Source organism: Agelaius tricolor, unplaced genomic scaffold (genome assembly GCF_023055355.1).
Source record: "Agelaius tricolor isolate 1412-34295 unplaced genomic scaffold, bAgeTri1.0.p SCAF_5, whole genome shotgun sequence".
Taxonomy (NCBI): domain Eukaryota; kingdom Metazoa; phylum Chordata; class Aves; order Passeriformes; family Icteridae; genus Agelaius; species Agelaius tricolor.
Window position 1 is genome coordinate 53,310,302 of NW_027269265.1, and position 27,976 is coordinate 53,338,277.

Here is a 27,976-nt window from a genome sequence, read left to right on the forward strand (position 1 = left end):
CCTCCTTCACTGGAGCACCAGGCCACTCCAGAGGGACACCATAAAGTCATGGACCCATAACACCCTATCTTCCAGTATCTCCAATTTGGAAATCCTGGGAGGCTGACTTGCCTCTCGGGATCAGCCTTTTAAATCAGCTTGGCGGCAGACACCCCTGTGATGGCTCGAGAACAAAGACTTGTCGAGTAAACACCACCCAAACCCAGCTCCTCAAAATATGTGTTCCTCTAAATTTTTAATGCTGTTTGCATCCAACTTGCTTGTCCTGTTTCAGAAGGGCTGGGCCTCGTAATTAAAAGCTCCAGCGATTGTATGTCTAGCAAATGTCATCAATGGCTTCACTATGCCTGCCCTGCTTCTCCAAGCAGTGGGAACAGTTTGGAAAGGAGCTCCTGGTTAGGGAAACTCTCTGAAGCTGATTCACTTTGGGTCTTTGTACCGCCTCAGCATCAAGAGATGCCACCATGAAATCAGGGACACCAACACATTGACAATTCCCATTGAAAGCCTGGAAATACTTGGGATGAAGGAGTTGTCTGAAGATTCCAGGCTTCATGCTTCATCTTAGAGTGCAGGTCTGTCAACAGCAGCAGTACCCCTCAAAAGAGTTCATGGACAATTTTATCTGGAATTGGAAAACTGAAACCAGAGCTGTCCTGCCCTTGTGAGAATGCAAGTCCAGGTTGGTGCCAGTTGAGCCCAGCAGGCACTGATAGCCAGCCAGGGCTCTGAACAGTTGCAGCCATCAGGCCTTGCCCTGAAACGAGCCAAAAAAATTAATGTTTGTTATCCTATGTGCATATTTACCCCATGCCTCACTATCACTAAGTACTGGCACTCTCTGCTGATCCTTGTTTTACACCCAGGTGATGGGAAGGGAGCAAAGGGTACACCATGTTTTATAATTCATATTTTGTGTTTATTTTGTTTGTGGTGATCACTCAAGAAGGTGAAGCACAGGAGCTGTGACTCAACATTAACCTGTGTGACCCTGTTTGCTGTTATCACCTGCATTCAGGTAAAAATTCCACTTTGCAATATTCCTTTTAGAACCTGTCAGTTGTTCTGTGGGCAGACCTTTGTGTAAGGCAGGTGCAAACACCAGGAAAAGTTTGTGCTTTTTTTTGTGCCCATCCAGGAAGAGTTTTGCTTGTGTCCTTTGATCGTTAATGGGGCAGGGACAGCTCGGTATGTTGGTCACTCCTTGGAACAAGCATGTGATGGCACATTCCATCATGCCAAGCAAATCTGGGAGGACAAATAGGTGGGGGTTCCATTCAGGCAGATTAAGCACAGAAACATTTGATGGTTCCATTTCCTGGGTGCTCCTTAGCCCCTGTTCTGCTGTGATGTTTCTGTGGGAGCAGCAAAGGGCTGGCTGTGCCCTGGCTTAGCAGGACCTGTCCAAGGGGATTTGTGCCAGTGGGTACTCTGTGACTGCCAGGGGGTGTAATGTGGACAGAACTTGCTGTTACCTGGCCTGTGAGTTAGGGTTGGATGGGACTTTAAACCTCATCTCCTTCTATCCCCCCTGCCAAGGGCAGGGACACCTTCCACTACACCACATTGCTACAAGTCCCATTCAGCCTGTCCTTGGACACTTCCAGGGATCCAGGGGCAGCCACAGCTTCTCTGGGCAACCTGTGCCAGGGCCTCAGCACCCTCTGAGTCACAAATTTCTTGCTGGTATCTCATCGAAACCAATCCTCTTTTGGCTTGACACCACTCTCCCTTGTCCTGTCACTACATGCTCTTGTGAAAGCTCCCTCTCTTTCTTGTAAGCCCCCTCTAGGTACTAGAATCCTTAAGGTTGGAAAAGCCCTCTGTGATGGTCAAGTCCAAGCATGGAATGACTGAGGGATGAAACTGAGCTCTTCCACAGAACTTCTGTGTCTTTCATCCCTTTCTACCCCCACCAGAAAGCAAAGAGCAGTGTGGTTGAGGTGCCACAGGCCTGCACCCCACAGTTTTCAGCCCCTGGTGATTGCAAATTAACTCAGACCTTCCCAGGGCAGGAGAAGGGGCTACACACAGCAGCAGAATCAGGATCAGAAGAGGCTTCCACACACATCCAGGCTTGCCAAGTCTTCCTTTGGATGACTTAGCTGGAGCCCAAGATCTGAACAAGATGCTCTGCATTTCAAACACTTCTTAGACCTAAACCATTATTTATTTGAATGAATAAATAAATACAAAAATAGGAAATTCTGAATATAAAAGAGGCTTCTTCAAAAACCCAGGAACTCCCAAAGCTTTCCATTAACACATATTTTTGAGACAGTAAAAAACTCTGCAGTTGCACCAGTCAGAAGTTAAGACAGACTTGAATATAGTAATTTTTGCAAAATAGTAGAAATAAGCACATTTAACACCAAATAGAAATAAAACTGCCAACATTCTGTTGGACTTTTAAACAGGACAGAAGGGAGAATGAATGGTGAATGGTTTTGTTCATTTTAAGTCCATTCTGTCTAACCAAACATCCCCTCACGTAGTAAGAACTGGCTGCCAAACCTTGTGGCTTGGCTCTCCAGGTATGCACAAAACCCAGTTCCACTCTCCCCCGCTGGGATACATCAGGTTCTGCCCTACTAAAGTCAGGGAAATTACCACTGGGGTCTGGAAACACAAATGAGAGCAGCAGAGAAGCTGTGCCCTCAAACACGGACGTGTGCGTGGCAAGGCACAAGTGAGCCCTGGCCTGATTAATTTCTGTGTCACTTGGGCTGCATGTTGCTCCCATACCATGAAAACTGCCACCATGCCAGCAGCACTGCCTCCTGTCCTGTGCTGGGAATGGATATTTAGTACTGACCCCTGGTGAATGCCAGAGTGTTAAGTGTTTTGTGATTCACCCCTTGCCTTTGCTCATAAATAAGCCAATGGTGGACAGCATCACACAGCTCCTGGGCGGGACATCTATGTCCCCAAAACTTCTCATTTAACCAGAGAGAAGCTTTCCAGGGTTTTTCTACACAAAGGAATTCAGCAGTGGAAATGAAGCCCCACTCTTTCAGAGAAGGAACGTGTGGCAGGTGTGTGGGAAGGGCCAGGCTCAGCTGACAAAGGCAGCGATGGCCGTGACCTTGAGGCCCGACTCGAGCCCGTAGGCGGCAAGCAGCACAGCGTTGAGGAGCACATCTGCCCACAGCACGTAGCTCTGCCACAGCAGCAGGTACACACACAGCAGCACGCTGCCCACCGTGAGCCCCAGGCTCAGCCCCAGCGGCGCCTCTGCTTCTGTCAGGTTACCCTTGAAACCTGCGAGGAAACAGAAACCAAAAGTCCAATTTGTTCTGACAACAGCTCAAGCTGTAACTCATGAATATTCCTGCTCAAAAAAGGCCCCGGTTCTGACTTTGCTCCTACTGAGTCCTAAAAAAGCTCAGAATACACTGAAATACCAGCCTGAATCAAAGCTCTGCCAGCAATCAAACAACAAGACCAACACCAATGGACAATCCATTTCAAAACAGGAAAACTAAACAAAGTTAATCTAAATAAGTTCATCAGTTGATAATCACAGCCAGGGTACCTCTTCTTACCACAGAGAATCAGTTCTGAAGCTGCATCCTTCTGAGCACTCAGCTTCAACCATCAAACTCTTCCTGAGCCCTCCAGCCCTGCACTCAACACAGTGACCTCAGTGCACTCCTGGAGTCCAATCCTCATTTTCAAGTCTTATTCCCTTCTAATCTATACCTGTTTCAGATGACTGGCATTGTGGAGAAGCTGTCCTTCTCTCTTCTTTGCAGCTTACTTCCAAGCTCAGCTCAGTAGATTTTGGTGTTTAACTACATTAGAGTTGAAACCCACCTCTTTATTAATGGATCAGGCTCCATAAATACCCAGAGAGATTTAAAGCAGCGGAATAAATCCAACCCTAAAGACACTCAGATTGATTCAAGGGCCCCACCCTGCACAAATGCCTTTGGAATATTAAGCAGATTTAAATTGTGATTTGGGTTTTTTAAAAATTGGACTTGAAGAAGTTTTAGCAGGCTTTGGACGAGGTCGGGAGGCCCTTCCCGCCCTTCTGTCTTAGTGAAAGGAAGGTGTTGGTGCTGGCAGGGGCATCCTCAGGAGAGAAAGGAAAGGTGTAGGGGTCTCCAAATATCTGCTCAACTGACAGACTCCATTTCCAAATGATTCGTTTTTACAGATTACATTCCAGTCGCACTGATAACATCACCTACCCAAGTACAATCGAGGCACTTCCAGAATGGCCATAAGGAAAAGCACAGCAAGATCAGGAGCCAAAAAATCATCTGGATAACTGAAAACCTGACCTGGAGAATAAACCAGAGTAAATAAAGCAGGAAGACACAGCAGGACAAAACCCAGCTGTGCATCAGCACAGCCTGCTCTGGGGACAATACCTGCAACTTACTTTTGTAAATAATCATTGCAAGAGTTGCCAAGAAGTAGAAGATGTAATAAACCCCATTTACATAAAGCAGGATGTGCAAGGGAAGCGATGACAGCTGAGAACTGTTGTTAAGGATTTCTCATAGCAATGAGGTGGGATCTGTTCCATAAAAACACCATTTCCCAGTAACCCCAAAATACACTGCACTCCCTCTTTATACTGAATGGTCCAGCTATGCCTGGCTGTGGGGAGGGCTCAGGAAGGAACTTGAGGCTGTGGGATAAAAGCCTGCTGTTTCAGGCTTGGCTTTAGTTCCCTTTTTAAGGAATTTTATTTGGACTGCAGTGGGGCATCCGTTAGCCTGAGGAAGCAGGGGGGATGCATGTGTACATTACCCCAGACTACTTCTACACTTCTTAGTCAGCCTTAAGGAAGTTGACAGAGAGTTGGCAAACTCCATCAAACTTGTGTTTGGAGAAGAGGTGGCTCTGTGCAGCAGCCAGGCCTTGCTCCTACCCACAGCATGGAAATGCTTTGCTCCATACCTGTCTGAGCTCAGCTTTGAGATGCAAATTCCTAAGAAACAGCCTTAATTCACTCCCCTCTCTCCCCCAGCCTTTTTCAAATCCTACAAATATCTCCAAGCAGGGATTTCATCCCAGGCATCTTTTACAGGAACTGCCCATCCCACTTCTAAACCCACCCACGCGCCGTGGATGGATTCCAGTTCCCAGAGCAGCTCATTTTATTAACACAGAACCAGGTTTTGGGGTTTTTCCAGTTGAAGGAAGGTGGAGCAAAAAAAAAAAAAATTACTAGATAGGTTCTAAGCATGGAAATCTCAAGAGCCAAGGGTGTCTCCTCCTTGGAGATTACTTGGATCTTGGCAGGAGTAAAGGTGGGGTAACTTACTGTAAGAGAGGAGGAAGTTACTAGTGAGGGCTGCTTTTACTACCCCTTGTCAGCTGTGTCAGCTGTCTGTGAGCTGTGATGAAGGGGGTGTGTCCACCAGTCCATAAATGCAATTTTTAACCTCCTTTCCTAAGAAAATTGGTTAAATCATGACTGCAGGGGGGCTGAAGAGGTTTCTGCAGGAGCAGGAGACCATCAGGAGCAAATCCCAGCTAAACCTGCACCAAACATCTTCCATTGGAAGCAACGTTGTCCCAGATGTGCTTCCTGTGGATGACACTGACAGAAAATTCAGGAGCACAGACCCAGCAGTGTGCAGAGTCACTGGACAGAAGACAGGAATCCACTTGAGGCAGTCTTCTCCAGGAGTCTTGCATGGAGGGAGCAGTGGTACAGAAAGGATACAATCTCTGATGTTCTTCCTTTCCATGGAGAAGGAGAAAACAAAGAGAAGAGAATATGTCTAAATCCAGAAACATTCTAACAATGGTATCTAAATTCTGGGAGGAATCTCTTTTTTCATCTCCCAGGAACATTTATTTCTTGGACTTCAGGTTCCAAAAATAACCTTTTCAAGTAGATGAAGTCTCAAATAATTTGGGGAAAATCCCTTTTGGGAAAAGCCACTTTCATTGAGGAACTTTAGGCTCTTTCAAAGCCTGAAGGAAAGTGCACAGGCATTATCCAGAACTTGTTCATCCTGTCCTTTCCTAGTAGATGACACTTCATCCCCTCTAACTATGCAGGAAGGAGGTGAATATGGGATCCATTTGCTTGTAAATTGTGAGAAAGTTTGTGGAGAACACAGGGCTCCCAGGTTCCTCTAAATATCATCCCTCCAAATGTCATCTCTCCAAACCAGTTCCCTTCACAAAGTCATTCCACATCCAACCTCAATGTGTTCTGACAGCCCACAGAAATCAAAGCAAGTATTCCCAATGATCCAACCAACACATTTCACTTTTATCCTTATTATTTTCTGCAAAAATCACATAAAATTCCCATGCAACAGGATGGCACCAACCTACTAAAGCACCTCTTGAGTTCCTCATTAATATTCTTGGCCTCTCTCAGACACATGAGGAATTGCACAGTTGGGATTTCTGTTCAATTGGGAGAGTAAAACCTGTGAAAGGCCATTTCATCTGTTTCTTCAGGGACAGCTCATCATTGTCACACCGCCATCCTCATCCCCGGATTCCTGATCTCACTGTCCTCTTCACCTAAGAGTTTTATGCATTTAGGTCCAAATTAATTCCCCCTAACTCCAGGCAGCTAATTAAGGTGTCCAGTTTGGGAACACAGTGGGAACAGGCACATGATTTTAGGTGATTTATGTGTCCATGATCTGAAATGTCTCCTGGACCTGATCCTCTCCTCTCAGCTCTCTGTACAGGAACTGGGGGCTCCCAGCACTCATCCTGTCACTTGGGAGTGACAGGACAAGGGGGAACTGCTTTGATACTGGGAAGAATTCCTTCCCTGTGAGGGTGCTGAGGGCCTGGCACAGGGTGCCCAGGGAAGCTGTGGCTGCCCCATCCCTGGCAGTGTCCAGGGCCAGGCTGGATGGGGCTTGGAGAAGCCTGGGATAGTGGAAGTTGTCCCTGCCCATGGCAGGGGATGGATGAGCTTCAAGGTCTCTTCCAACCCACACCATTCCAGGATTCCATGATTCCATGTTCACTCAATATCCAGAACTACAGCTACACCACTGCTGCTGAATTGCATGATAGTCAAAGCCATGGAATTCCCACAGGGAACTCCGAGTGAATTCCCTCAGGGCAGTTCCCCATCTTTATACATGAATTCTTCTTTCCTTACTCCTTTCCCAGGAGAGGGCAGTGAGCCTCCTGCAGCTGTTCCAGGCCGGGATGGCAGCCACAGTTCCTGAGGATGTGCTGCCTCCCTCAGAGCGAGCGGGACATTTCACAGGGATAAACCCTGAAACCCCAGAGCACGCCAGAGCCAAGAGGGATTATTAAACTGCCTGAATATATCATTTCAGTGCTTTACCCAACAAAATCTTGGTTATCTATCCAGCCTGGTGCTGATTTTAGAGTGAGTGACACTGAGAATGGGGGTTTGAGGTGGAACATGGCCCATTTTCTAACAGAAAGGTTTAATTTTTAACATAAAACTTTATTAAAGGCAGCAGATGTGGTTAGCATCGCCCAGAGCACCTCATTGCACAGTCTTGGGATTAGGACTTTTTTATTATTAATTCAGCACAAATTCTCTCAGCCGTCTTTATCATCTCCAGCCAAAAATTTACATTTTTGGGAGTAAACTCTGACCTCGGTGAAAGACTTGAAAATTAATGATTTTGACCACACTAATGATGAAATTTCCCCCCTCTGAATCCCAGCAGTTCCTAAACTGAAGCAAAGACCTGGATTTTCACGAGGCGTCTCTCGGCCTCAGGAAAGCGTCTTTCCCGAGGTCAAGATGCTCCCCAGCCCGCACATGCGCCAAGCCCCGGCTCGCGGCGCCACCGGGATCTCCCCAGCGTGTCGGGATTGTCGCGATATGCCAACAGGACTGGGCTCGACCTCGGCCCCGCCTCGCTCTAGTCGTGTCCCCCCGCGAGAGATCACCTCTAGCTCGGTGGGAGACGGCCCCCCCGGTGCCCCGGAAAGGGCTGTCGTGTCGCTGTCGTGTTGCTATCGCGACACCGCTCACCTCGGCTCGGCACCGCCATCTTGACGCCCCCGACCCGCCCGCCGGTCCTCCGCCGTCCCGGCAGCCCCCGCGCGGCCACTCGCCCCGCCCACCCGCCTTCGGGCACGATCGGAGCGTTCGGCCCGGTTCGGTCGCTTTCGGGCGCTGCCCGTTCGGGCGTCTCCGTTCGGGCCGGCGAGCGGAGCTCGGGCGCGATCGGAGAGGACTCGGCACACATCGGCGCTCCTCGCTACCGCCTTCGGCTGAGATCGGACACTGCTCGAGCGCGCTCGGAACTCTTCGCCTCGCCGGGCCGCACCGCTCGGGGACTCGGCCGCGTTCGGGCGGGCTCGGGTCTCACCCGATCCGTCAGGTACCGCTTCGGGCCGCGCCGCGCGGACTCGGCCGCGCCCCATTGGCCAGCCGGCAGGGAGCGCGCACGCCGGCCGCCTTCGCACGGGGCCCGAGCGGCTCGGGCCGCTTCGGGCCTCATCGGAACTCGGTCGAAAGGCCCCGAACACGCTCGTCAGCGGTCGGGCAGGCTCGTCTGCGCTCGGCTCGCCGGTCCCCCCTGCCCGCAGTACCCCCCTCAGGCGCGCCCGGGGGGGGAGGCGGAGCGGGCTCGGCCACCCCCGGTCCCGCGCATGGAGCAGCGCGACGGCGACTCGGCCGCCGGACAGCTCGATTTGCCCGCGGGACCGGGGCAGCAGCGGGAGCCACCGCAGGCAGCGGAGGGGGAGGCGGAGCCCGAGGAGCAGGAGGAGGCGGTAACGGTGATGGCGGCAGACGCCGAGCACATCGAGATGGGAGCACCGCCAATGCCAAGCGCCGACGAGGCCGCCGCCGCCGCTGCCTTCGCAGGTCAGGGCGGGCAGCGCTCCCTCAGCCCGCCCGGGGCTCCCCCAACCCGGGCTCCGGCCCCCACACAGCCCCCGGGGCTCGGGCTGGGACAGTGAGCTCCCTCAGGGAGCGCTCCCACCCCCTCGCCGAATCCCACACTCCGCCCCTTCACACACAGTAAAGAGCGGGAGGCGCCCGGTGCGCCTGGGCCACGGCCCCGTGTCCCCACAGCCCAGCGCCCCCAGTCACACAGCAGCGTCGTGCAGCCGAGCTGCGGTGCCACAGAGGCCAGAGCCCTTCGCCCGCCCCAGCGGCTGTTGTTCTTTCACCCTCACCCACGTGGGAACCCAGAGATTTGAGCCAGGCCAAGCGCTGAACACCACAGAAACGCTGGGCTGTGCGGCTGTCAGCTCTTAACTGGGCGACCTGCACAGGTCATGGCACCGTGGGAATTAATACATGACAGAGGCAGAATCTGTTCAATTTCTCCTGATGTCTGCCTGTCACCCCTATTTAAATAAAAGCACCACAGCTCGGAGTATCCCTAGTACAGATGCCATACTTATTTTTCCCTTAGTTCATCACACACTGATAGTGACTGCCCTGGTTTCATGAAGGTTAAAGCCTGTTGAACCCAAAGATTAATAGAAATAAGAATGATTGTGTTTATAACAACTTACAGGTGCAATGAAAAATAAAATTAATTTAGAAAGGAAAGAAGAAGGAATTTTTCAGATGTTCATCAGGCTCTCTGCATGAAGCAGAAAATTAAATTAACCCTGTTTTACATTCCAGAAGTCACCACAGTGACAGTAGCCAACGTGGGGGCCTCTGCAGACAATGTTTTCACCACATCTGTGGCCAATGCAGCTTCAATTTCAGGACACGTGTTGGTAAGTCTGTCCTTTCATTTGAGGGCCTTGACAAAGTTTCTCAGTGTAAATGAAGAGCTGTACTAAGGCTTGTTTTCATTGTAATATCCAGGCATTAAACTACAAAGCCATTAGCTGGGGGACATACAGGGGTTTTATTCCTAACTTTTTTACCTTTCCACCCCCACATATTTGTCTGGTAACAGAGCTGGTAACCTGGAACATGAAATCTTTGTATTTGCATCAGAGACTCAAAAATTAACCTAATAACTGCCATACTGATTGGAGTTTTGGGGTGCCTGTGAAATCTATTCGTGTTGAAGTGTTTTAATCAATTTAAACTCTTTATTTCTTCTGCAGTCTGGGAGAACAGCCCTCCAAATTGGGGACAGCTTGAACCCTGAGAAAGCCACTCTGATAGTGGTGCACACAGATGGCAGCATCGTCGAAACCACCGGGATCAAGGGGCCTTCGGCACCTCTCACACCAGGTATTAGACAGTCTGCTTCTGGTGGGTCACTCTCCCAGAGGGATGGCTTCTACTGCACTCATCTTTCTGGAATCTAAAAATAGGTGCATAATTTTATAAGGGTGCTTTTCCCTCTTTTAAAAATTATAAAGTTGTTCAGATTGGAAAAGACTTTTAAGATATCAAGTCCTCACACAGTATTTTGTGTATTTCTTGGGAATGAAAGAATGCTTTTTTTGTTTTTGAATTTTTTTCCTGTCAGAAATGTGTTTAATTTCTTCATTCTTTGCCCTAACCCTGGCAAAGGAGCTGCTTGAAAAATCTTGCCCTGTTACCGGGCTTTCTACACCCATCCCGCCCCCCAAGGGCACACAGATAATTTTAACATGGTTAATAAAAATCTGAGTCTCCCAGTTCTGCACGTGTTCTTTCCAAGGCTCCTGGCACACATTTTCATGTCCATTCAGGCTGATACTTTAGTGTCTCTGTCGCTGAGGTTTTGTTCAGGGCTGCCTGTCAGTTTCCTTGCTGCCCGTCAGTTTCCTTGCTGCCCACGAGATGGCACAGCAAACCTTCAGTGCTCCAAAGCTTCCCACTGGATGCGCTCTGGGAAGGGGAATCTCCAGCCAGCTCCTTACACCATAGCTTACACGTGGTGTAAGGATTGGGTCACAGTCTCAGTGTTTATTCCCTGTTAGAGCCTGTTTCCTCAGGTCCTCTTTGCTTAATTATCAGCCTTTCTCAGTTCGTTCAGGCTGAGCTTTTTGTGCTGCTTCATTGTGGGGGCGTTCCAGCGGCTCCAGTCAACCCCTTGGCATATCATCCAGCCGAGCATGGGATGGAACACCACTCTGCCTTTTGGCTCTTGACACCTTTCTTTGCTCTTTCCTCCAAGGACCACAGTCTCCTCCTACCCCTCTGACAGCCGTCCAGGGGAAAAGTGGAACCAAGTACAACTGGGACCCGTCTGTGTACGAGAACGAGCTCCCGGTGCGGTGCCGGAATATCAGCGGCATTCTGTACAAGAACAGGCTGGGCTCAGGTAACTGCCACCGGGCTGAGGGGTGGCACAGCTCCTTTTCTTCCTTCTCTACTCTTCTTTTAATCAGGCTGCTCTTAATGGCTGATCGTGACAGGAAAAAAAACCAAGAGAGTTTCCAAGACAGCCCAGAGTCTTTTGATTTTACTGTTCCCTTTTGTTTTGCTTTTTCTTCAGAGGGTTTTTAACTTTTTCTTAAACCTGCAAATATCCAGGCTGCCATGCAGTGAGTCTCCTCAGTAATAGGCTGACTCCTTTAATGATTTTTTTGTCTCATAAGTAGACTTGTGTTTTTGCAAAACTCTGAAGAATCCCTGCTGGAATGCAAATAGTTTTTTCTCTTCATGGGGCTTCTGAGCTCTTCCTCTTGTCTTTTATCCCTGTGGGGAAGCTGGGGAAGCTGCAGCAGAAATTGCCAGCCAGCCTGGCTGCCCAGTGCAGTGCTTGCTTTGTGGACAGAAAGTTTTCTTCTAAACCCACCACAAATACAAAAAAGATCAGAAATTTAAGTGCACATTGAGGAAAGACTTAAATTTGTGGTGTTTGTCCAATACAGACTTTTCTTTTTTGTGGAGGAGTAATTTTTACAGCCTTTTGAGACATAGAGTTGGAGCTCTGAACATGCCCATCATTGTCACAGCCATGATAATAAATGGATGTAGTTACCCAAGAGCAATGGGCATATTTAGTGGTTCTTACAGATGAACTGCTCTTTTGTCCAGCAATTTTTGTATTTTCTTCTTTAGAGAAGTGGCCGAATTATCCTTAACCTGGACTAACAGTGTATTTTGTTGCTTTACTTCAGGAGGCCGGGGCAGGTGCATTAAGCAAGGGGACAACTGGTACAGCCCCACGGAGTTCGAAGCCATGGCGGGGCGAGCCAGCAGCAAGGACTGGAAGAGGAGCATCCGCTACGCCGGGCGGCCCCTGCAGTGCCTTATCCACGTAAGGTTAAGTTTGCTCCCTCCTTTCTGCAGGAAGGGGCAGCTGGAGCCAGGTGCTGATGGCACCAGGAGCAGTGCTTGGTTTGGTTGGTTGAGGGGCAGTGAAGTAGGGGAATTGGTTTTGATATGTCTCAAATAGCACACTGGGAATCTTGTTTATACTGGAAAGAGTTTCTGCAGGGTGAAGCCCAGCCTTGAGCTATGCCACAGGAGTTGAGCTCTCACCTGTGATACTGTAATTCAGTAGCCTGATCTCCTTCAATGTCTGCCTGCCACGCCTTCTTCATTTTCACCATTCATTATTTGAGTATCCTGGAGAGCTTGGCATTGCCACTAGGCTGACAGTTGATTTCTGTTTGAGCAGAAATCAAGTCTCAAATTCATATATCCTGGCCTTTGGGTGTGGAAAAGGTTTGGTTTTCCTTTTCTCTCTTCTGACCCTCTCACCCCATTGCACTGGTGTGGGGAACTGGCCTCTCTGTTACTGTACAGCATCCAGGAGGGAATGGGTACCACTCTGGGAGCCATCCACATTTTTTAGCAGGATCAAGGTGTGCTCTGGGTGATTTTTGTGACTCTCGTGCTGAACTGGTGATCTCTGATTCCAGGATGGGATTTTAAATCCCCATGCTGCCTCGTGTACTTGTGCCGCTTGCTGTGACGACATGACCCTGGTGAGTGGGAGGCTTTACATCCATTACTTTAGGAACTAATTATTTTTGTTGGACAAATTAACCAGTCAAGCTGCCACAGCTCTTGGGTGAGCAGGTCATGAGTGTCCTGGGAATTGAGTGCCCTGACACATGAGTGTTCAGGGACAAGTGCTTTGTCCCTGCCCTGTGGAGAAAGGAGATGAGGAACTGCTGGCATTATTGCAGACCCTCAGTAAAAGTAGATCCTACTTAGTGCTTTTTTTCTTGTTTTTTCATTTTCTAATTAATATATCTATGCAAAATGCCTTTTGGGAATGTCAGTGCTATTCATGATTTTTGACTCAAATTTCACAATGTTTTGACTTGGAAAAATATTTTTGTAAAGAAGTAACATTATAATCTTAATTTTCATTTTAAAACTACTTGGGCTTTTTGTTAGTTGATTAGGGGTTTGATTTTTTTGCTAGTTTGTTTCAAAAATGAGATTTAAATCCTGAAGCAGAAGACTTTAGCTTGACCTGGTGCTTTGCCTTTCTTTTCTGCTATGAACTGACTGATGTGCTTGTTTTCTAGCCTGGAACTCCTCCCTCTTTTTCTCTTTTCTTCCACCACCTTGGCCAGCAGCTGATTATCTGCCCAGTTCTACTCCTTAAATAATAGTGGGAAGATGTTGAATTTGTGACTCTTCAGCTGGAGGGAGCTGAGTTTAACTTTTCTTTTTTATTCAAAGTTCTTTTTGTTTGGAAAACTTTTAAGTGCTTTGGTCTATTGTTGCAAACCAGACATCATCCATGGGGATCTGTGCTGCTGTTCCTGGAAAGATGAGAGTAAAACCAAAGTCTCCAAAGAGGTGCCTTAGCTAATGCCTTTTCCTTTTTTCTTTTCATTGTCTTTCTTGTGTTTTTCTACCCAGAGTGGCCCTATACGACTCTTTGTGCCATATAAAAGGCGGAAAAAAGAAAATGAAATACCGGCAACTCCAGTGAAGAAGAATTGTTCCAAAAACATCACTCTGCTTCCAGCCACTGCTGCAACTACGTGTAGGTTCTTTTCTCCTGGTAAAAATTGCTTTTATTTATTGTCTCAGTGTCACTTCCTGTTTTATAGGAAGTAGCACAGTGTTGCCACATCTGAACACAAGTTGAATAGGAAAAAGTGCAGCTCTAGATCTCCAGGAGACTCAGGTTTAAGCATTGTGACATCCTTGTGCCATGAACAGTAGGTTTCATATTTTGTGCTGAGAGAGGTTTGGGCTATGTCCTATGCCTGGAATTGTTCAAGGCCAGGTTGGATGGGGCTTGGAGCAGCCTGGTTTAGTAGAAGGTGCCCCTGCCCATGGTAGGGTGGTGGAAGGAGATGACCTTAAGGTCCCTTCCAAGCCCAAGCATTTCAGGATTCTGTGGTTATAGTTTATGATTATATTGCCCCCTGTACCTGCTCTCAGTGGGGTGACAATTATGGGATCCTGGCCTGGATCCTTAGTGAATTTCAGGTTGATTTTTCACAAATAACAACTGAGAAATTTCCTGTTGGAATTAGTTTTGGGAGAGGCTGGCCCTTCTCTGCTCTGCCAGAAATCCCTATTCCATCCTCTGAGCTTCTTTGTGTCCCTTAGAAGCTGGAGTAAGATTTGTGCTATTCCATGCAAAATAGCCTGGAAGCAGCTGGAATGAAATCCCCAGCCTGAAAGTCGTTAATGAAGGAGGCAGAAGGTGATGCTTTGATCTGCACATCCCTCTCCAACATTCAGCTTTGTCAGTTACTGGTTTGATTGGCAAATTATCTGTGTGAGAACAGGAATTAATTTGCAAGCTGATCCAGCTCACACATCCCCAGTCACATCCATATGTCCTCCTGCTCTCGGCACACTGGCATCATCTGCAGGTAACAGTACAAAGTGAGTCAAGGAGGAAGCAACAGAAATCTAAAAAAAACCCAAAAAAGTAAGATTAGATCATCAGCAACAGTAGGAGGAGAAACACACAAGGATTCTGCAGAGGTTTTTTTATGGCTTCGGTCTTTTTAGTCCCCAGATAGGTTGAATCTGTATTGGTTTGTTATGTGAGGTGCTGTGAGGCTGCTCGTTCTCTCATGCTGGCACTGGAAGAGAGAACTTCTTGTTTTGGTGGCCAAATACTTCAGCCAGGAATTTGTAGCTACGGTATTTTAAAATTTAATTATTGTGTACCACAGAATCAGACCATCACCAATTAATGGTACCAGTTAAATAATCCTCTTTAAAAATGGGTTTTAGACATTCAGAAGCCACTCAGGTATAATTACCCAGAAGGATTTTGTGCCTTGTTCCTTTCATTGGCTGAGCACATTCTATCGCTTTGTGTAGATAAACAGCTAAAATTGCCCAGCTGTCATGGAATTAGCTGTAATCCACAAGTTGTTGTGTTAATTTAAGTAGCAACAAACACTCTTGCTAAAATTGTCATAAAGCAGCCAGAAATTGATGGGGTGTGTGGCCTCACTGAATCTTTATGGGAAGTGTTAAGTTATGGTTCATAAAATAACTGAAAATGTGGAGATTTGGGAGATACTAGGTTGTAAATGAACGTTTTGGCCTCGTGCCCCCAGAGCCTTGGAAGGACAGCAGAGCCTTCAGAAGCCCCTTGGGGTTTTTATTCCCTTTTCCAACTGCACTGGTCACAGGTGTGATCCAAACTGGGTTGTCCCAGGCTGGTGATCTGTGAGTCCCCTGAGCTTGGATGGTGCAGCACAGGGATAACAACAAACAGCTGGACAGGCATGTCCTCTGCACTGAGTGTTAATTATGAAAGTGCTTTAATGTTTCCAGTCACCGTGACTCCCTCTGGACAGATCACAACCTCCGGGGCGCTGACCTTCGACCGCGCCTCCACTGTGGAGGCCACAGCCATCATCTCAGAGAGCCCAGCACAGGGGGATGTTTTCACTGGAGCCACTGGTAAGAGCTCAGCTGTCTCCTAGACTGCCGTGGGGAGGAGGAATAGAGGTTTGGATGCCCACTGCTGTAGGAAGGAACATTTTGAATGCAACACAAAGGATTTATTTCTCAAAGGAGACACTGCCTAAGGCACTGTCTTTCCTGTGAGATCATTTCAGCAGTTTGAAATCTTAGCAGTTGCACCAAAGGAGAAGCTTTGCCCAGGTGTGGCAGCTGCTAATGTTCACCTCTGCTGAGTTCCTAGGATTTATGTTCATCTCTGTAATTTTTTTTTTTTTTTACTCCTCATTTAACCTAAAATACTACCAAAAAAACCCAAACTAGGTGAGGGTTGAAATTGAGTGAAAAATGCCAGGGTAAGTCAAACAAAATATAAATGCATTATATACATTTTAGTTCTCTCAGTTTGAGTCATGCTTTGGGTTGTGAGCTCTCCTGGGGGAATGATCTTGCTCCAGGAATAAGAGTTTGGAGCCCTGTGATGATCATGGATATTTCAATATGTGGGATGGAACTAAGGAACCTGTGGCTCTAAAGGTGAAAGTAGAACATGGTCGCGCCAGGACCAGGATTCCTTGCTTGCTGACTGTGTGAGATCCTGCTGCTGTTTCACATTTTCAACCCTTGGGAATTACCACAGAGTGTAGGAACTTGTCTAAAACATAAAAACATAGGGGTGAATGCAGTGTAAGGAACACCTGCCAGGTGTGTTAGTGATTCCAAGGCCCTTGTTCTCCTGCAGTTCAGGACACCAACGTCCAGCAGCCTTGCCGGGTGTCTCATCCAGAGCCTCACTATCCCAGTTACCAGGACAACTGCCAGATCTCACCTTTCCCTGAGGCTGCACTGCCAACGTCTCATCCCAAAATCGGTACGTTTGCTCTCCCTGTGCTTCAATTTCCTCCCATCTTTCTCAACAAAGGTAAAGATTGGGACTTTGCTCTATTTTGCTTGTGAGTTTTACAGATACTAAGATTTGGACAAACAGGTGTCCCCTTCATGGGAGATTTTTCACTCTTTATTGAGAGTGATTTGATTTATTGATTGTGCCAGAGGTGGCTGCTGTGATTCTGCATCATGAGTTGTCTTGCATTCCCTGCCGTTCCTAAAGTTTTTGCTTCCAGACTTTTGTCTCTTTGGGCACTGTGGCTGAACATTTATTTAGTGTTCGATCTGAGGAGAACAAACCCAATTAAAATCATGCCACAGAAGCTTTTCTAGACATCCCTTTACTCCGGTGATGCGTGCTGGGGGTACTTTTGACCAGGTTTAATGTCAGTTTTCAATCCCCTCTGTATGACCCTTATTTATTTCTTTGGAGTGGCACAGGATGTTCCTGGTCTCCAGAGTCAGATCTTCTTGTGTTTAAGACTTAGTCAGATCTTGATGTTACTAATTAAACATTGATTGTTTTTTCACCAGTGAATACTTTCTCTTGTCTGATGTACTTGTGCCAAAATGAGGAATTGGAAGTAATTCCTGTTTGATACGTTATCAAATGCCAGACAGGGATAAATACTGTGTTGGAAATGGAGAGTGGGAAGGGCTCTTGTGCAAACAGACATGGATAAAAAGGACTGGTTTATCTCGTACTCATATCTATGCGCAAATAGTTCCATGCCACTCATGTGCAAGTTCATTAAAATTACTGTTTTAATTAAGGGTGTTTTGAGGTAAGAAGTCTGCACAACCCTGAGGCTGGTGGTACCTTCTTTGTACCAGTAAAGAATTCAGTGAGGAATGTCGAGGTCAGTGTTGGTAGATGTGAATGTCTTGGACTGAATTTTATGGCAGATGGTGAGTATTTATTGCTAGAATTACATTTTGGAAAAGGAAAGCCAGATAACATTTCTTCCTGGAATGTTACCTAAGCTGAGCTTATACTGTGTGTGATGGAGTTCCTGGGTCTGGATTTAATTTTATTAAATTAAATACCCTGATCTCCCAGTGTACACACAAACCTAATGTGAAAGTAACTGGTTCAGTGACACACTAACTGCTGGGTTATTAAAGAACTTCCCAGCCCATTGTTTTGGGAAGTCCATGTTTGGAATACACTCACTTGGAGGTAATGGTGACTGTCTGGGGTTAAGTTCACTGTCTGGCCAGGGTTATGTAAAGGTCAGATTTCAGGAAGCACAGAGAGCGTGATGTGGATCAGTACTTGAGTTTTGTGGTTTGCAACCTGAGAATTGACATCTGGGTAGGATCATCAGGATGTTTCTGTAAAGTATTGGGTCACTGAGTGACTTACTCTGACCTTACCTAGCCATGGCTGCAGGAGATGTTGGCAGTGGTGGAGGAGTTCCTGGGAATGCTGCTTTCACTGCATCATGGTGCTTCTCCACAGCAGTGCTGCGAGGTGTTAAACTCTTCCTAGGGTCATCCACGTCAAGAGGAGGCATTCCTGTCCCATGGGCTTGTTCTGCACAGATGTGCACTTGATGTTGCAGAAGGAACAATCTGTTTAACAAACACTTTCCTGGCTGGAAATTCTGCAAACCACATTTTAAAAAAGAAACCACCACAGAAAAACCACAAATACCAACACCCTGCCACCACCACTGCTTCATGGAAATGAAACACCCTAACTGTCTGTATATTCTCTTTTGCTCCTCATGTGCAGTGTTGACGTCTCTGCCTGCCCTGGCAGTGCCCCCCCCGACGCCCACCAAAGCCATGTCGCCGTCGGTGGTGAACGGGCTGGAGGTGACGGAGCAGCGCAGCTGGCTCTACCTGGAGGAGATGGTCAATTCCCTGCTCAGCACAGCACAGCAGCTGAAGACTCTGATTGAGCAGGCCAAGCAGGCCAGCTCCTCCTTCCGTGAGGCTGCTGTCACACAGGCCAAGATCCAGGCCGATGTGGAGAGGAAAGAGGTAACTGTGCCACAGCGGCTCAGCCATGGGCACCTTTGGGGCTGAGTGGTGAGCAGAGTAGTTTCTGGCTGGAACAGTGATACTGGAAATTGTTTCTCCAAGCCTTGGAAGCAACGGTAGCGAGAGAAATCTTCAGAAGTTATTTGTATCCTGGGGAAAGGAATAAAGTTCTCTGGGATTCCAGGAGCTGTGGGCAGCAGGCTGGTTGTACAGACTGTTTGGTGTCACGATCCTGAGCTCTCCCATCAGCTGTGCATAAAGTTATGGGATGTGGGCACTGAGTCCTGATCTGAGGAATCTGGTGAGTGTTCAGCAGTGCAGTGGCTGCTGTCAGGTGAGCTGGGCTTTCAATAGGATATGTGGAACAGCTTAACACAGAGTTAATGGGGAAGTGTTCTGTCCCAAGGTAAAAGAGACAGTTGGGGAGGATTCTTTTTGATAGATTTCTCAGATGAAAATAAAGCACAAATGCGGCAATATTATATCTGAATATAAAGAAGGGTAGGCGTCCTGCTGAAGTGGCATAGAAAAGAGAGCAGAGAGGAGAAAAGAGAGACAGAGAAAGAAACAGAAGACAGGGACAGCGTTACCGCAAGCACGCCGGTGTTCGGTCGGCGCCAGCTCAGCAGGCAGAGCGTGCGTGTTGCAAGGCGCGGCGAGACCCCGCGGCTTTTGTCGGTGCTCGGGCGCAATCTTCTCACGGCAGCAGCAGCAGCGCGTTCCCGGCGGCGGATGCGGGCTCTTGGTGGCCGCAGGCGGCAGCTGCGGGCTTGTCGGGGTGCAGGCGGTGACGCCAGGCTGGTGGCTGCGGGCTGAGCGCTGTGGCGGGGCGGGCAGCGCACAAACACCGCGGCGGCGGTCGCGGCTGGGTGCAGGCGGCTGCAGCTGCGCCTGGGAAGCGCGGTGGAGGCAGCCGGCTGCGGCGGCACCCGCTCCCGCTCCGTCGGGGAAGCAGCGGAGCACAAGGTCGTGGCGGCAATGAGCTGGTTGGCAGGAGCAGGGCAAAGCAGGTAGCGGCAGGGAAGCAGGACAACAGGAAGGAAAAGGTGAGGGATGGGGGGGAAGAAGGACCAAGATGACTCTCCCAGCGAGCCTCTGATGCCTCCAAGAAACTCAAAGCAAAAGGTCTCGCCGTTTTGTCACAGTTAGCCACTTTTGTGTGCTAAGGCTCCTTCCACAGCCCGATTGTATGGACATTCTTCATGGGAATCCGAGCCTTTGCCCTACCGGCAAGTGGGGCGGGTCGCTGACAGCCTGATCATGGAAGTTTTTTCGGCCCTGATTGGCTGCCTGACAAAGCCCTTGCAGGAGCAGGGTTACCAATACGTGTACAGACGTGTATACCTTACAGGAATTCTTCACCTCATGTGTAACATACGTCAAACCATAAATAAAAATCAGATTGATCCCTCTCGGGAAGATAAGCAGTAAAGTTTAGAGGTGTTTTGCTGAGAACTGTGCAAGCAAAGCTGACTCACGAGTCCTGGTGGTAGGACTGGCAGGCTGCCTGGCCTCTCAGGAGCCCTGACTGGTTCCCATCTTCTCTCTCTTGTGGACAGGGATTATCCACAAGGACTGCCCTCTTCTCCCTCCTCTTCTTCTTTGTAACCGATGCATGGTAGGGATCTCGGATCCTTCTGACCACCAGTTCATGCATGCACCCAAGTATAGCTTCATCCTGAAGGTGCTGTCCCTCTCCCACAGATCCACAGCTGGTGTGAACCAGGGAGAGAGAGGTGGGGGGCAGTGTTGGAACTGGTGTCACCAACAGCAGCTGCTGAATTCCCTTCCCAAACAGCACTTTCCTGCTGGTGCCATCAGCATTGTGCTAACATCAGCTTTCTACTGAATCCATAGGCATGAGTGTGCAGCAACAGGCCTGGAAGAGAGGTGTGGGAAGACTTTGCTGGAAGCTGAGGACCCCTAGGACAGTCCTTGCAGCCTCTTTGATATTCTTTGCCATGTTGGCTCTGCTAACCTCTCCCATATGATGCATCTTTGATGTGCAGGTGTGTGATATACTGGGAGTCTAATCCTTCCCTGCCTCCCTCCTGTAGAACAGGTGCTGGTGCTGCTGCCCAGCTGGGCTGGCTGCTGCTGGAAAACTGCACAGAGTGTGGGACACTGAAATATTGGAAGCTTTGGCACAGTTGAGTGATAAATATCTGCTTTTGTTTAGCTTCACTCTGCTTTTTCTTTCCAGTCTATGTGCATCTCCCCTTCTGTTTATCCTCACAGTGGTTTCTGGAATGGTTATTCAGTCCCTTCTCCACACCCTCTGATCCAAAACCAGCTCTCTTTAATGTTCTTCTACTTACTTCTTGTCCTGGGAATGGGAGTTAGAATCCCTCCTTTGTACGGATTAAAGCTGAGTTGACATGGGAATGATGAGCACGTGATTTCCAGAGAAAACCCCTTTCCCAGGAACTGCTGCATGCCCAGTTACACCACTTGTGTCTCACCATTCTCACTGTGTAATGGGGACCGCCACACTTGTGCACTGTGGTGAAACCACAATACTCACGCTGATATTTTTTATCATCCAGACAATTCTAAGCTGTGCTGGCTGCAGGAACCATCCAGACAGTACCACAAGTACCTGTCTCTGAATTAATTCCTGCTTGTGAATTCCATATATGGACAAAACTCTGTGTTCCTGGAATACAGGGAAGCAATTACACTAAAGGTCAAAAAATTGGCTCTGCTTTTGTGTTGGTCAAAGGGCCTTTCCCAATTTCCTAGTGGTTTGTGACTCAGTTTCCCACTCTGAGTATGTGTGTGGTCCCGTGGCTTTTTTGGGCACTTAAGGTATATGAGAAGCAGAGAGGCTTTCATGGCCTTCAGGTAGGGGATTTTTTACAAAGGAAATTGGTGCTTAATTAGCACTTAGTTCGTTCTTCCACTGATAGAACTTCCAAGGGTGAGCAAACAGGGGGAGCCTTTCCTGGTGGTGTCCTTGTGTCAGAGCTGCAGAGTGAGGCTGGGCTACAGATGAGATGATAACGGAGCTGCAGACTCAGCTCTTCCTGGAAAAGTGACTTAGTACAGAGCAGTATTGTAGAGATCTGATAGAAACAAGCTGGTTCCCAACTGGATACACAAACTCAGGTGCCTCGTTGTATGCTACAAACTCACTATAGTGTATTTATTATTTAATGAGCTTTCTAGTAATTAAATAGCACAAATGAGCTGTCCTGCTCCCAGAGAGCAGCAGTTAGGTTGCCTTAGCTTTAAATAGCAGGAGCTGTGCTCTGTGCTGGGCAGTGTCAGTGGTTGTGGGACTCACACAGCTCTGAAGTGTGTCTGATGTCAGGGGTTTGCACTCTGCCTCCCTCCTTGTGCCATCTCAGCCCTGTGTTAGGGGCTGGGAACGTCCTTATCCCTTTTGAAGGAACTGTTCCAAATGCTGGAGATAAAGGCTTCACCAGCACGGAAGTTTTTTAGCACATAATTTAGTATTTCGGCAGTTCTGACACACACTCAGTTGCTTTCTTTGTACTTCTTAATTTCTGTAAATTTGTTCAAGGGTCATGGTTTGTTGAGCAAATTTCAAGCCTGAGGATCTCCTTCAAATTTTGTTTCCATCTTTCCCACAAGTCATCTTGATGTCCCTGGGTAAGTCCTTGGCCTCACTGTGCCTCAGATGAAAATAACACTTCCTTCCCAGAGAACTCATGTGCAAGTTTGCAAAGTGTTAGGAGTCGCTGAGTAAGGTTACATTTGTGTTACTTAGAAGTCCTGGGGAATGATATCCCAAAAGAAAAGTAAACCAGGAGCCCTCCAGCCCCATGTTTATATGAACTTCCAAAATGCGTCATGATATTGCAAAAAATGGAAATATGGAGAGATTTATAAGGTTTTTCTGAATTGCAGCATTTTGTGTGGGATTAGTTAAATACAACTGCTCTGGTTGGATTTCATGTGGCTGTTAAGAAACAGTTCTGGAGTATAATTAGTAATTAGGTTGTGGTTGAGTATCTGATCCCCTGGTTAATATCTCCATGTAGGCTTTACTGCATTTTTTGGTAGGGGAAAGACATCTGGGAATTTAGGGTGAGTGGAGTAACAAAGGCTCAGTGTCTCTTGCAATAGATATTTGACATTTGCAGATCAGGCCCAAAATGAAGAGATTAAAGGCAGGACTGACATGTTGGTGTTCTTGGGCAATGTAATTTTTCTGAGTGTGCATTAATCCAATGTTTATATCAGATAAACTTTAGGATGGGGATATTACACATACTCACTAAATTCTGTACCAGAATTGCTAGGGAATAATAAAGAGATTCAGGAAATGCATTAATTGTATTTTCTGTACAAGTTGAAGAAAATGAGTGTTGAAATCCCACAAATGTTTTAATTGGAATAGCCCTCTGTAAAGCAGAGATGCTTCTGGAGCCCTGCCCATTTGAAAGCAAGTGGAAAATTAAATCAGCAAACAGCTGGGGCATCTGAATGCTTTTTAAGAAAGATTAAACCAATTCAGGGCTGGAGAGTATGAAATTAATCTAAAAAGGGTTGGACAGTTAAGAAATATGGCTCTGGTCAGCAGACATTGGCTTGTGTACTCCAAACTAGCAGTGATACTCTTGGGAATTGGAGATTCTGGATTTTGTGGAGCTGTTTCTGTGAGAGATCTGAATGTGTCTGGCTTGTTCCTCTCTCTTATCACACCTTTTCCTTCTCCATGGTTTGTGCATGGCTGGAATTGCCTTGTCAAATAGGACAAAACCAAATCACACCCCTGGCAGGCCACAGCAAGAGCTTCTCTGACTCCACCTCCATCTGCCTGGAGTTTTTAAATTTAATTTCTGTCACGGTAATATCAAGGTTTTGAAGGTTGTGGTTTCACAGGAGAATAAATACTGTGCTCTCAGGTCATACACTTGTAAATTAAGCCTTTAATCTCCTTATGTGTTGAGTCAACTCCTGGATGAACCTGCTTGGCCTGGAGGAAGGCATTCAGCTTTTTTGGACTTTTTAACTGTTCCAAATACTTTTAAGCCAGGGTTAGCACATAATTAATTTGGGATTGAGTTTGGATGCCATTAGTTTGGGACTTCTGTCCCTCATTGCTGAGTGTGTTGCAGCTGCAACAGGTACAGCAGCACCTGGTTGGGCTTGAGTTGGTGTGAAGTGATTCTGCCAGGAAGTCAAAGTGGGCTGAGAACATCACCTCCAGAGGACTGATGGAGTCACAACTTGTTCTACAGCCCTCTCACTCTTCTGTTTCAAGGAGGAGTAATGATTATGGTTAGTGCTGCTCCTAAAGTCTAAGGTGTGTTAATTTTGTTTGGCTTTTCTTTTCCTCCTAATCCTTTTTGGTGGTCTGTACCTTCCTTCCAGACTCCTTTGCCTCTTTGTGAATTAGGATCACTGGACTTGACCCAAAATTTGGCCCCAGAATGTGCCACTTGGCCCTGTTACCTTGGTGTTTTCCTCATGTTTCTTGTGCTTGTTTCCCAGTTGCCACGTGTGGGGGAGTTGCAGTTAAACCCCCCAGTTTAAGGACAAGTGCATGGCTGGATGGAGTGGGGAGCTGGGCTTGGAGGCAATGCTGTACTGAACTGGCAGTTTGTCACCTCAGGCCGTTTTCTCACAGGCTCCTTGCCCTGTCTCTGCATCAGGTGACAGTGTCCCTCTCCTAGAAGTGAGCAGTGAGGGGCCACCCTGTCCTGTTGCAACTGCAGCCTGGGGCTGGGCAGACACAGCTCAGCACAGGGACCCTCCATCCCAGCACCCTTTCCAACCACTCACGTCATGCTCTGGCTGGGAAATGACATGTCTGGTGTGTTCTCCTTGCAGCAATACCAGAGCCAGTTATTCCAACAAACAGAGGATGTGGATGGGAAGACAGAAATCATCATCAAGGTAGGCAGAGGATGTCTCATGTTGTGAAGAGCCTTTTGGTCTTTGCCTTATTCCATTTAAAGACTCGGAGGTTTTGTCATTGCTGTGGAATCCTGTGCTCTGTGTCTGGCCTTCTGACAAAGGATCTGAGCCCTTTCCTCCCTTGGCCAGTGCTCCAAGCAGTGTCTCCCCTTTCCCAAGCATTCCAGTTTTCTGTTCTCCTTCACCTGGCCAGGTTCATCAGTCTCCCTCACCTCTGAGTGGTGGTGCTGCAGCTCTGGTGGGTGGCTGTCACAGAGCTGTGACAGGAAGAGAATTTGCTTCCTTTCTGTTCTGTGAGCTGGTTTTCGTAACTCCACAATTTCCTCTGGTACTTGGAATGGGAGTTAGTTCTGGACCCATGACTGAAGCCCTTAGAGCTGTGTTGCTCAGTTCTCTTTCAAATCTGCAGGTACAACCATGCCCCATGTATTTTCCACATTTTCCAGCTACAAACAGCCCCAGTCAAGTGTCCCGTCAGGGCAGGCTTTGCAAGTCCCAAATCACAGCTTTAGGCCATTTTTGGTGTCCCAAATCCACAGCTGCACATCAGGAGCACAAACACAGTTCAGTGTCACCAGCTGTTCACTGCAGGTACATGGAAAGGTGTGAAAGAGGCTATTAATCAGAGCACTGATTTCTGGGGTGGTTTTGCTCAAAGAGAGAAGAAGCCTAGAGGAACTGATGAGACCACAAAACTTTCACAGCCCAGCAACACCTCTTGTCACTGCTGCTGACGTGCTAATGATTTGTCAGGCGTTTAATGAACTGGAAGTGGAATGCTCTGTGAAGTGCTTATTTAGGTGGCAGTTCAGTGATGTTTCCACCTAAATATACAGGTTATGTTAATTGATGTCATCAAAATAAGATTAAAGCGATAGACACAAAAACATCACTTAAAAAGGAGGTGTGATTTTTCACCTGTGTATCCTATCTCACCTTGCTTCTGGATTTAAATCCTGGGCTTCTGTTAGAACCTTCTTAATTTGACTCCTGTTTCCTTCTTGGTACACTCCTTATGTAGTCATGACTGGGAAGGGACCAAGGAACATATCCCATTGGAGCAGATGCCTTTTTCCTCCCTAAAACTGGGGGAAAATATCTGAAGGGTCCCATCTGTATTCTTAGTCTGTTGTCCTTCCTCAGACCTTCTCTTAGATATACACAGGACTATAAACCCAACAAAACCACCAATGAAATCTGCCTTTAAACCTTTAAATTTGGGATAACCTCAGAGCTTGTGTGTCCACAGCCTGTGCACAGCCTGACATGTCTGGGTGGGAGACACCCGACTCCTGTAGTTACCTGACTGCTGGATACTGGACCTATCTGGAGGGAGATTTCCCTGGGGTGGTGGGGATGGGTTTTCATGACCACTCAGTGTCCACACAGTTTTGGGGGGCTTCCTGCCCAACAGAAAGAAAACCAGGTGCATTTCATTTTCCAAATGAAATTTCATTTCCTGCTGAAAGAGCAAGGAGAGTGGGTCTCTGAGGGTGTATCCAGAGGCGACTGGGCCTCTTTGTTGTGGGTTGTGTGCTGAGGCTATTTTGGGAAATGGGAGCTTTCCCACTGCTCTGGCATTCCAGCCATCGCAGCACTGCTGTTGCACCTTGGTGATGCCCCTGGTTTGTCTCTGTGTGACTTGTCCCTCTCCATCCCTTCCCTCAGCAATCCTGCGTCAACTGCGGACGGGAGGCCACCAATGAGTGCACAGGATGCCACAAAGTCAACTACTGCTCCACATTCTGCCAGCGGAAGGTATCAGCCTGCTTGTGACTTGGGATTCAGTTCCCCAGAGGGGGCTGTGTAACCCTGGGGACAGCCAGGCTGCTTGGGCTGTCACCTGATGGCTGTCAGTACGGAGGGAGGAACGGACAGCAGAGCCAGGCAGTCAGAACAGAGCCTTGCATGGGTTAAGCACTCCAAACCCACCCTGCCAGTGGGATCACCAACAAGGCTGTAGTGATGGGGCAGGTCTGCAAGTCAGGACAGGGTTAAAAGGGTAGAGAAGGTCCCCAGGTTTGCACACACCTTCCAAAAGGTGACCCAAAAAATCCAAGTGACACTAGAAATGAAGCATGGACACCTCACTGGGAACTGTGGGGAGCACTTTTACAGCCCCTTCATGCTGCTTCCTTCCTTCCTTCCCTGCTGCTCCTGCCATGGCACTGAGGACATAGTTCTCCTTTCCATTACTTGTGATGCTGCAGGTGGTACAGTGGGACAGATTCTACAATTGTGAACTTGGGAGGTGGGAACAGTGTGAAGTACAGTGGAGGAAGCTGTTGTGTGTCATGTTTCACACCAGTTCCTTACAGTGACCCTTGGCCCTTGCTTGGAGAGAAGGATGCTTCAGTTTAGCCATTACAGTTCTGTTGGGTGGCCAGATTCAGGCTGAGTCAAGCTGTCCTGAATTCCAGAAGGAGTTCCTGAATTCCAGTGTTAGTTCCAGAAGGAATCTGTTCCTGTCCTAGATGAGCTAAGATCCCAGCACAGTGCTGTCCCTCGGGAGCACTCAGTGTTGAGAGCTGCCTTTCAGGAGAGGCTTTAAGTCGAGGTTCTGACTCAGTTTTAGTAAATTTTCCATCTGACTGACGCTGATATCCTGGATTGTGGTTGTATGGAGATGGCAGCATTCTGCTTAGTCCGATTCCACCTCTTACATTGATCCAGTGCATGGCTCCTTTGTCCTCCATCATTGGTCTGGTTTGTGGAGAGAGAGTGCTTCTCACACAGGGATGGCCCTTCTCCAAGGGCCTGTTCTGCTCACAGCCTTTCTCTCTGCTCTCCCCTGGCAGGACTGGAAGGACCACCAGCACATCTGTGGCCAGTCAGCCACGGTGACGGTGCAAGGGGACGAGGTGCACGTCCCGGACAATGTCATGGAGAAGGTCACCGTGTGAGGGCGCTACCTCCGCAGCCGTTCATGGACACGCGGGGCCGGCTGGATCGGCGACCGGCGGGAACGGTCTGTCCTGTGCCAACAGCACTCTTCTCACTAGCAGACTCATTTTTCATTGATTTTTTGATACTGTGACAGCACTTGTCTATTCCCAATCCCCTTCTAAAGCTTTGGATAATACAGAGACTGTGAAAACCTCATCTGGAACCCTCTCCCTTCCGTCCCAGCCCCGACTGGCTTTGGGAGGCTTTGCCTTTGCCTGACTGGATCCTCCACCATGTGGATTACAGCAGTCTCCTCATCTCTCTTGAGATGGATCTGAAGCAGGTGCTGCAAGGAGATCTGCCAATGCTTCCTCCTACTGGGGCCTCCCTACCTCTCATTAGAGAAGAAAAACAAATCTTTGGCTGGTTTATTTAATTGCCTTGACAAAGTCGGTACAAGTTCTTAGTTTGGCATGGAAAGGATTTTTGGGTTTCCCGTGTTCCCTCTGTGCTGGGCAAATCTGGAACACATTGGACTTCTCTACTTAAATATAGTTGAAAAATAACATGTTGTTAAATAAAATGTGCTGAAAGCACAAGTGTACCCAGTGGTTCCCCTTCATTCCCCGGGCA

The 27,976-nt window shown here is 47.9% G+C and overlaps 2 protein-coding genes across 4 annotated transcripts; one reads left to right on the forward strand and one right to left on the reverse strand.

Moving 5' to 3' along the window:
- Nucleotides 1-897: 897 nt before the first annotated feature.
- Nucleotides 898-8,567, reverse strand: TMEM80 (transmembrane protein 80). The gene is given in 7 exon segments (XM_071428095.1): nucleotides 898-3,261; nucleotides 4,197-4,289; nucleotides 4,391-4,484; nucleotides 5,687-5,703; nucleotides 7,961-7,991; nucleotides 7,994-8,106; nucleotides 8,109-8,567. Coding segments are annotated over 7 exon segments (801 nt in total). The 5' UTR covers nucleotides 8,356-8,567; the 3' UTR covers nucleotides 898-3,055.
- On the forward strand, nucleotides 8,295-27,947 carry DEAF1 (DEAF1 transcription factor). 3 transcript variants are annotated; one of them, XM_071428094.1, is made up of 13 exons: nucleotides 8,295-8,312; nucleotides 9,575-9,672; nucleotides 10,012-10,141; nucleotides 11,016-11,162; nucleotides 11,965-12,104; nucleotides 12,712-12,777; nucleotides 13,670-13,796; nucleotides 15,563-15,691; nucleotides 16,434-16,562; nucleotides 18,318-18,568; nucleotides 24,371-24,436; nucleotides 26,126-26,215; nucleotides 27,256-27,947. In XM_071428094.1, exons 5-13 carry the CDS (start codon nucleotides 12,027-12,029, stop codon nucleotides 27,358-27,360), a joined length of 1,041 nt encoding a protein of 346 aa, XP_071284195.1. In that variant the 5' UTR covers nucleotides 8,295-8,312; nucleotides 9,575-9,672; nucleotides 10,012-10,141; nucleotides 11,016-11,162; nucleotides 11,965-12,026; the 3' UTR covers nucleotides 27,361-27,947. The 3 variants fall into 3 exon arrangements, with proteins under 3 accessions (XP_071284195.1, XP_071284194.1, XP_071284192.1); XM_071428093.1 differs by lacking the exon at nucleotides 8,295-8,312 and adding an exon at nucleotides 8,584-8,800 and having other exon boundaries at nucleotides 27,230-27,947; XM_071428091.1 differs by lacking the exon at nucleotides 8,295-8,312 and adding an exon at nucleotides 8,584-8,800.
- Nucleotides 27,948-27,976: the final 29 nt, after the last annotated feature.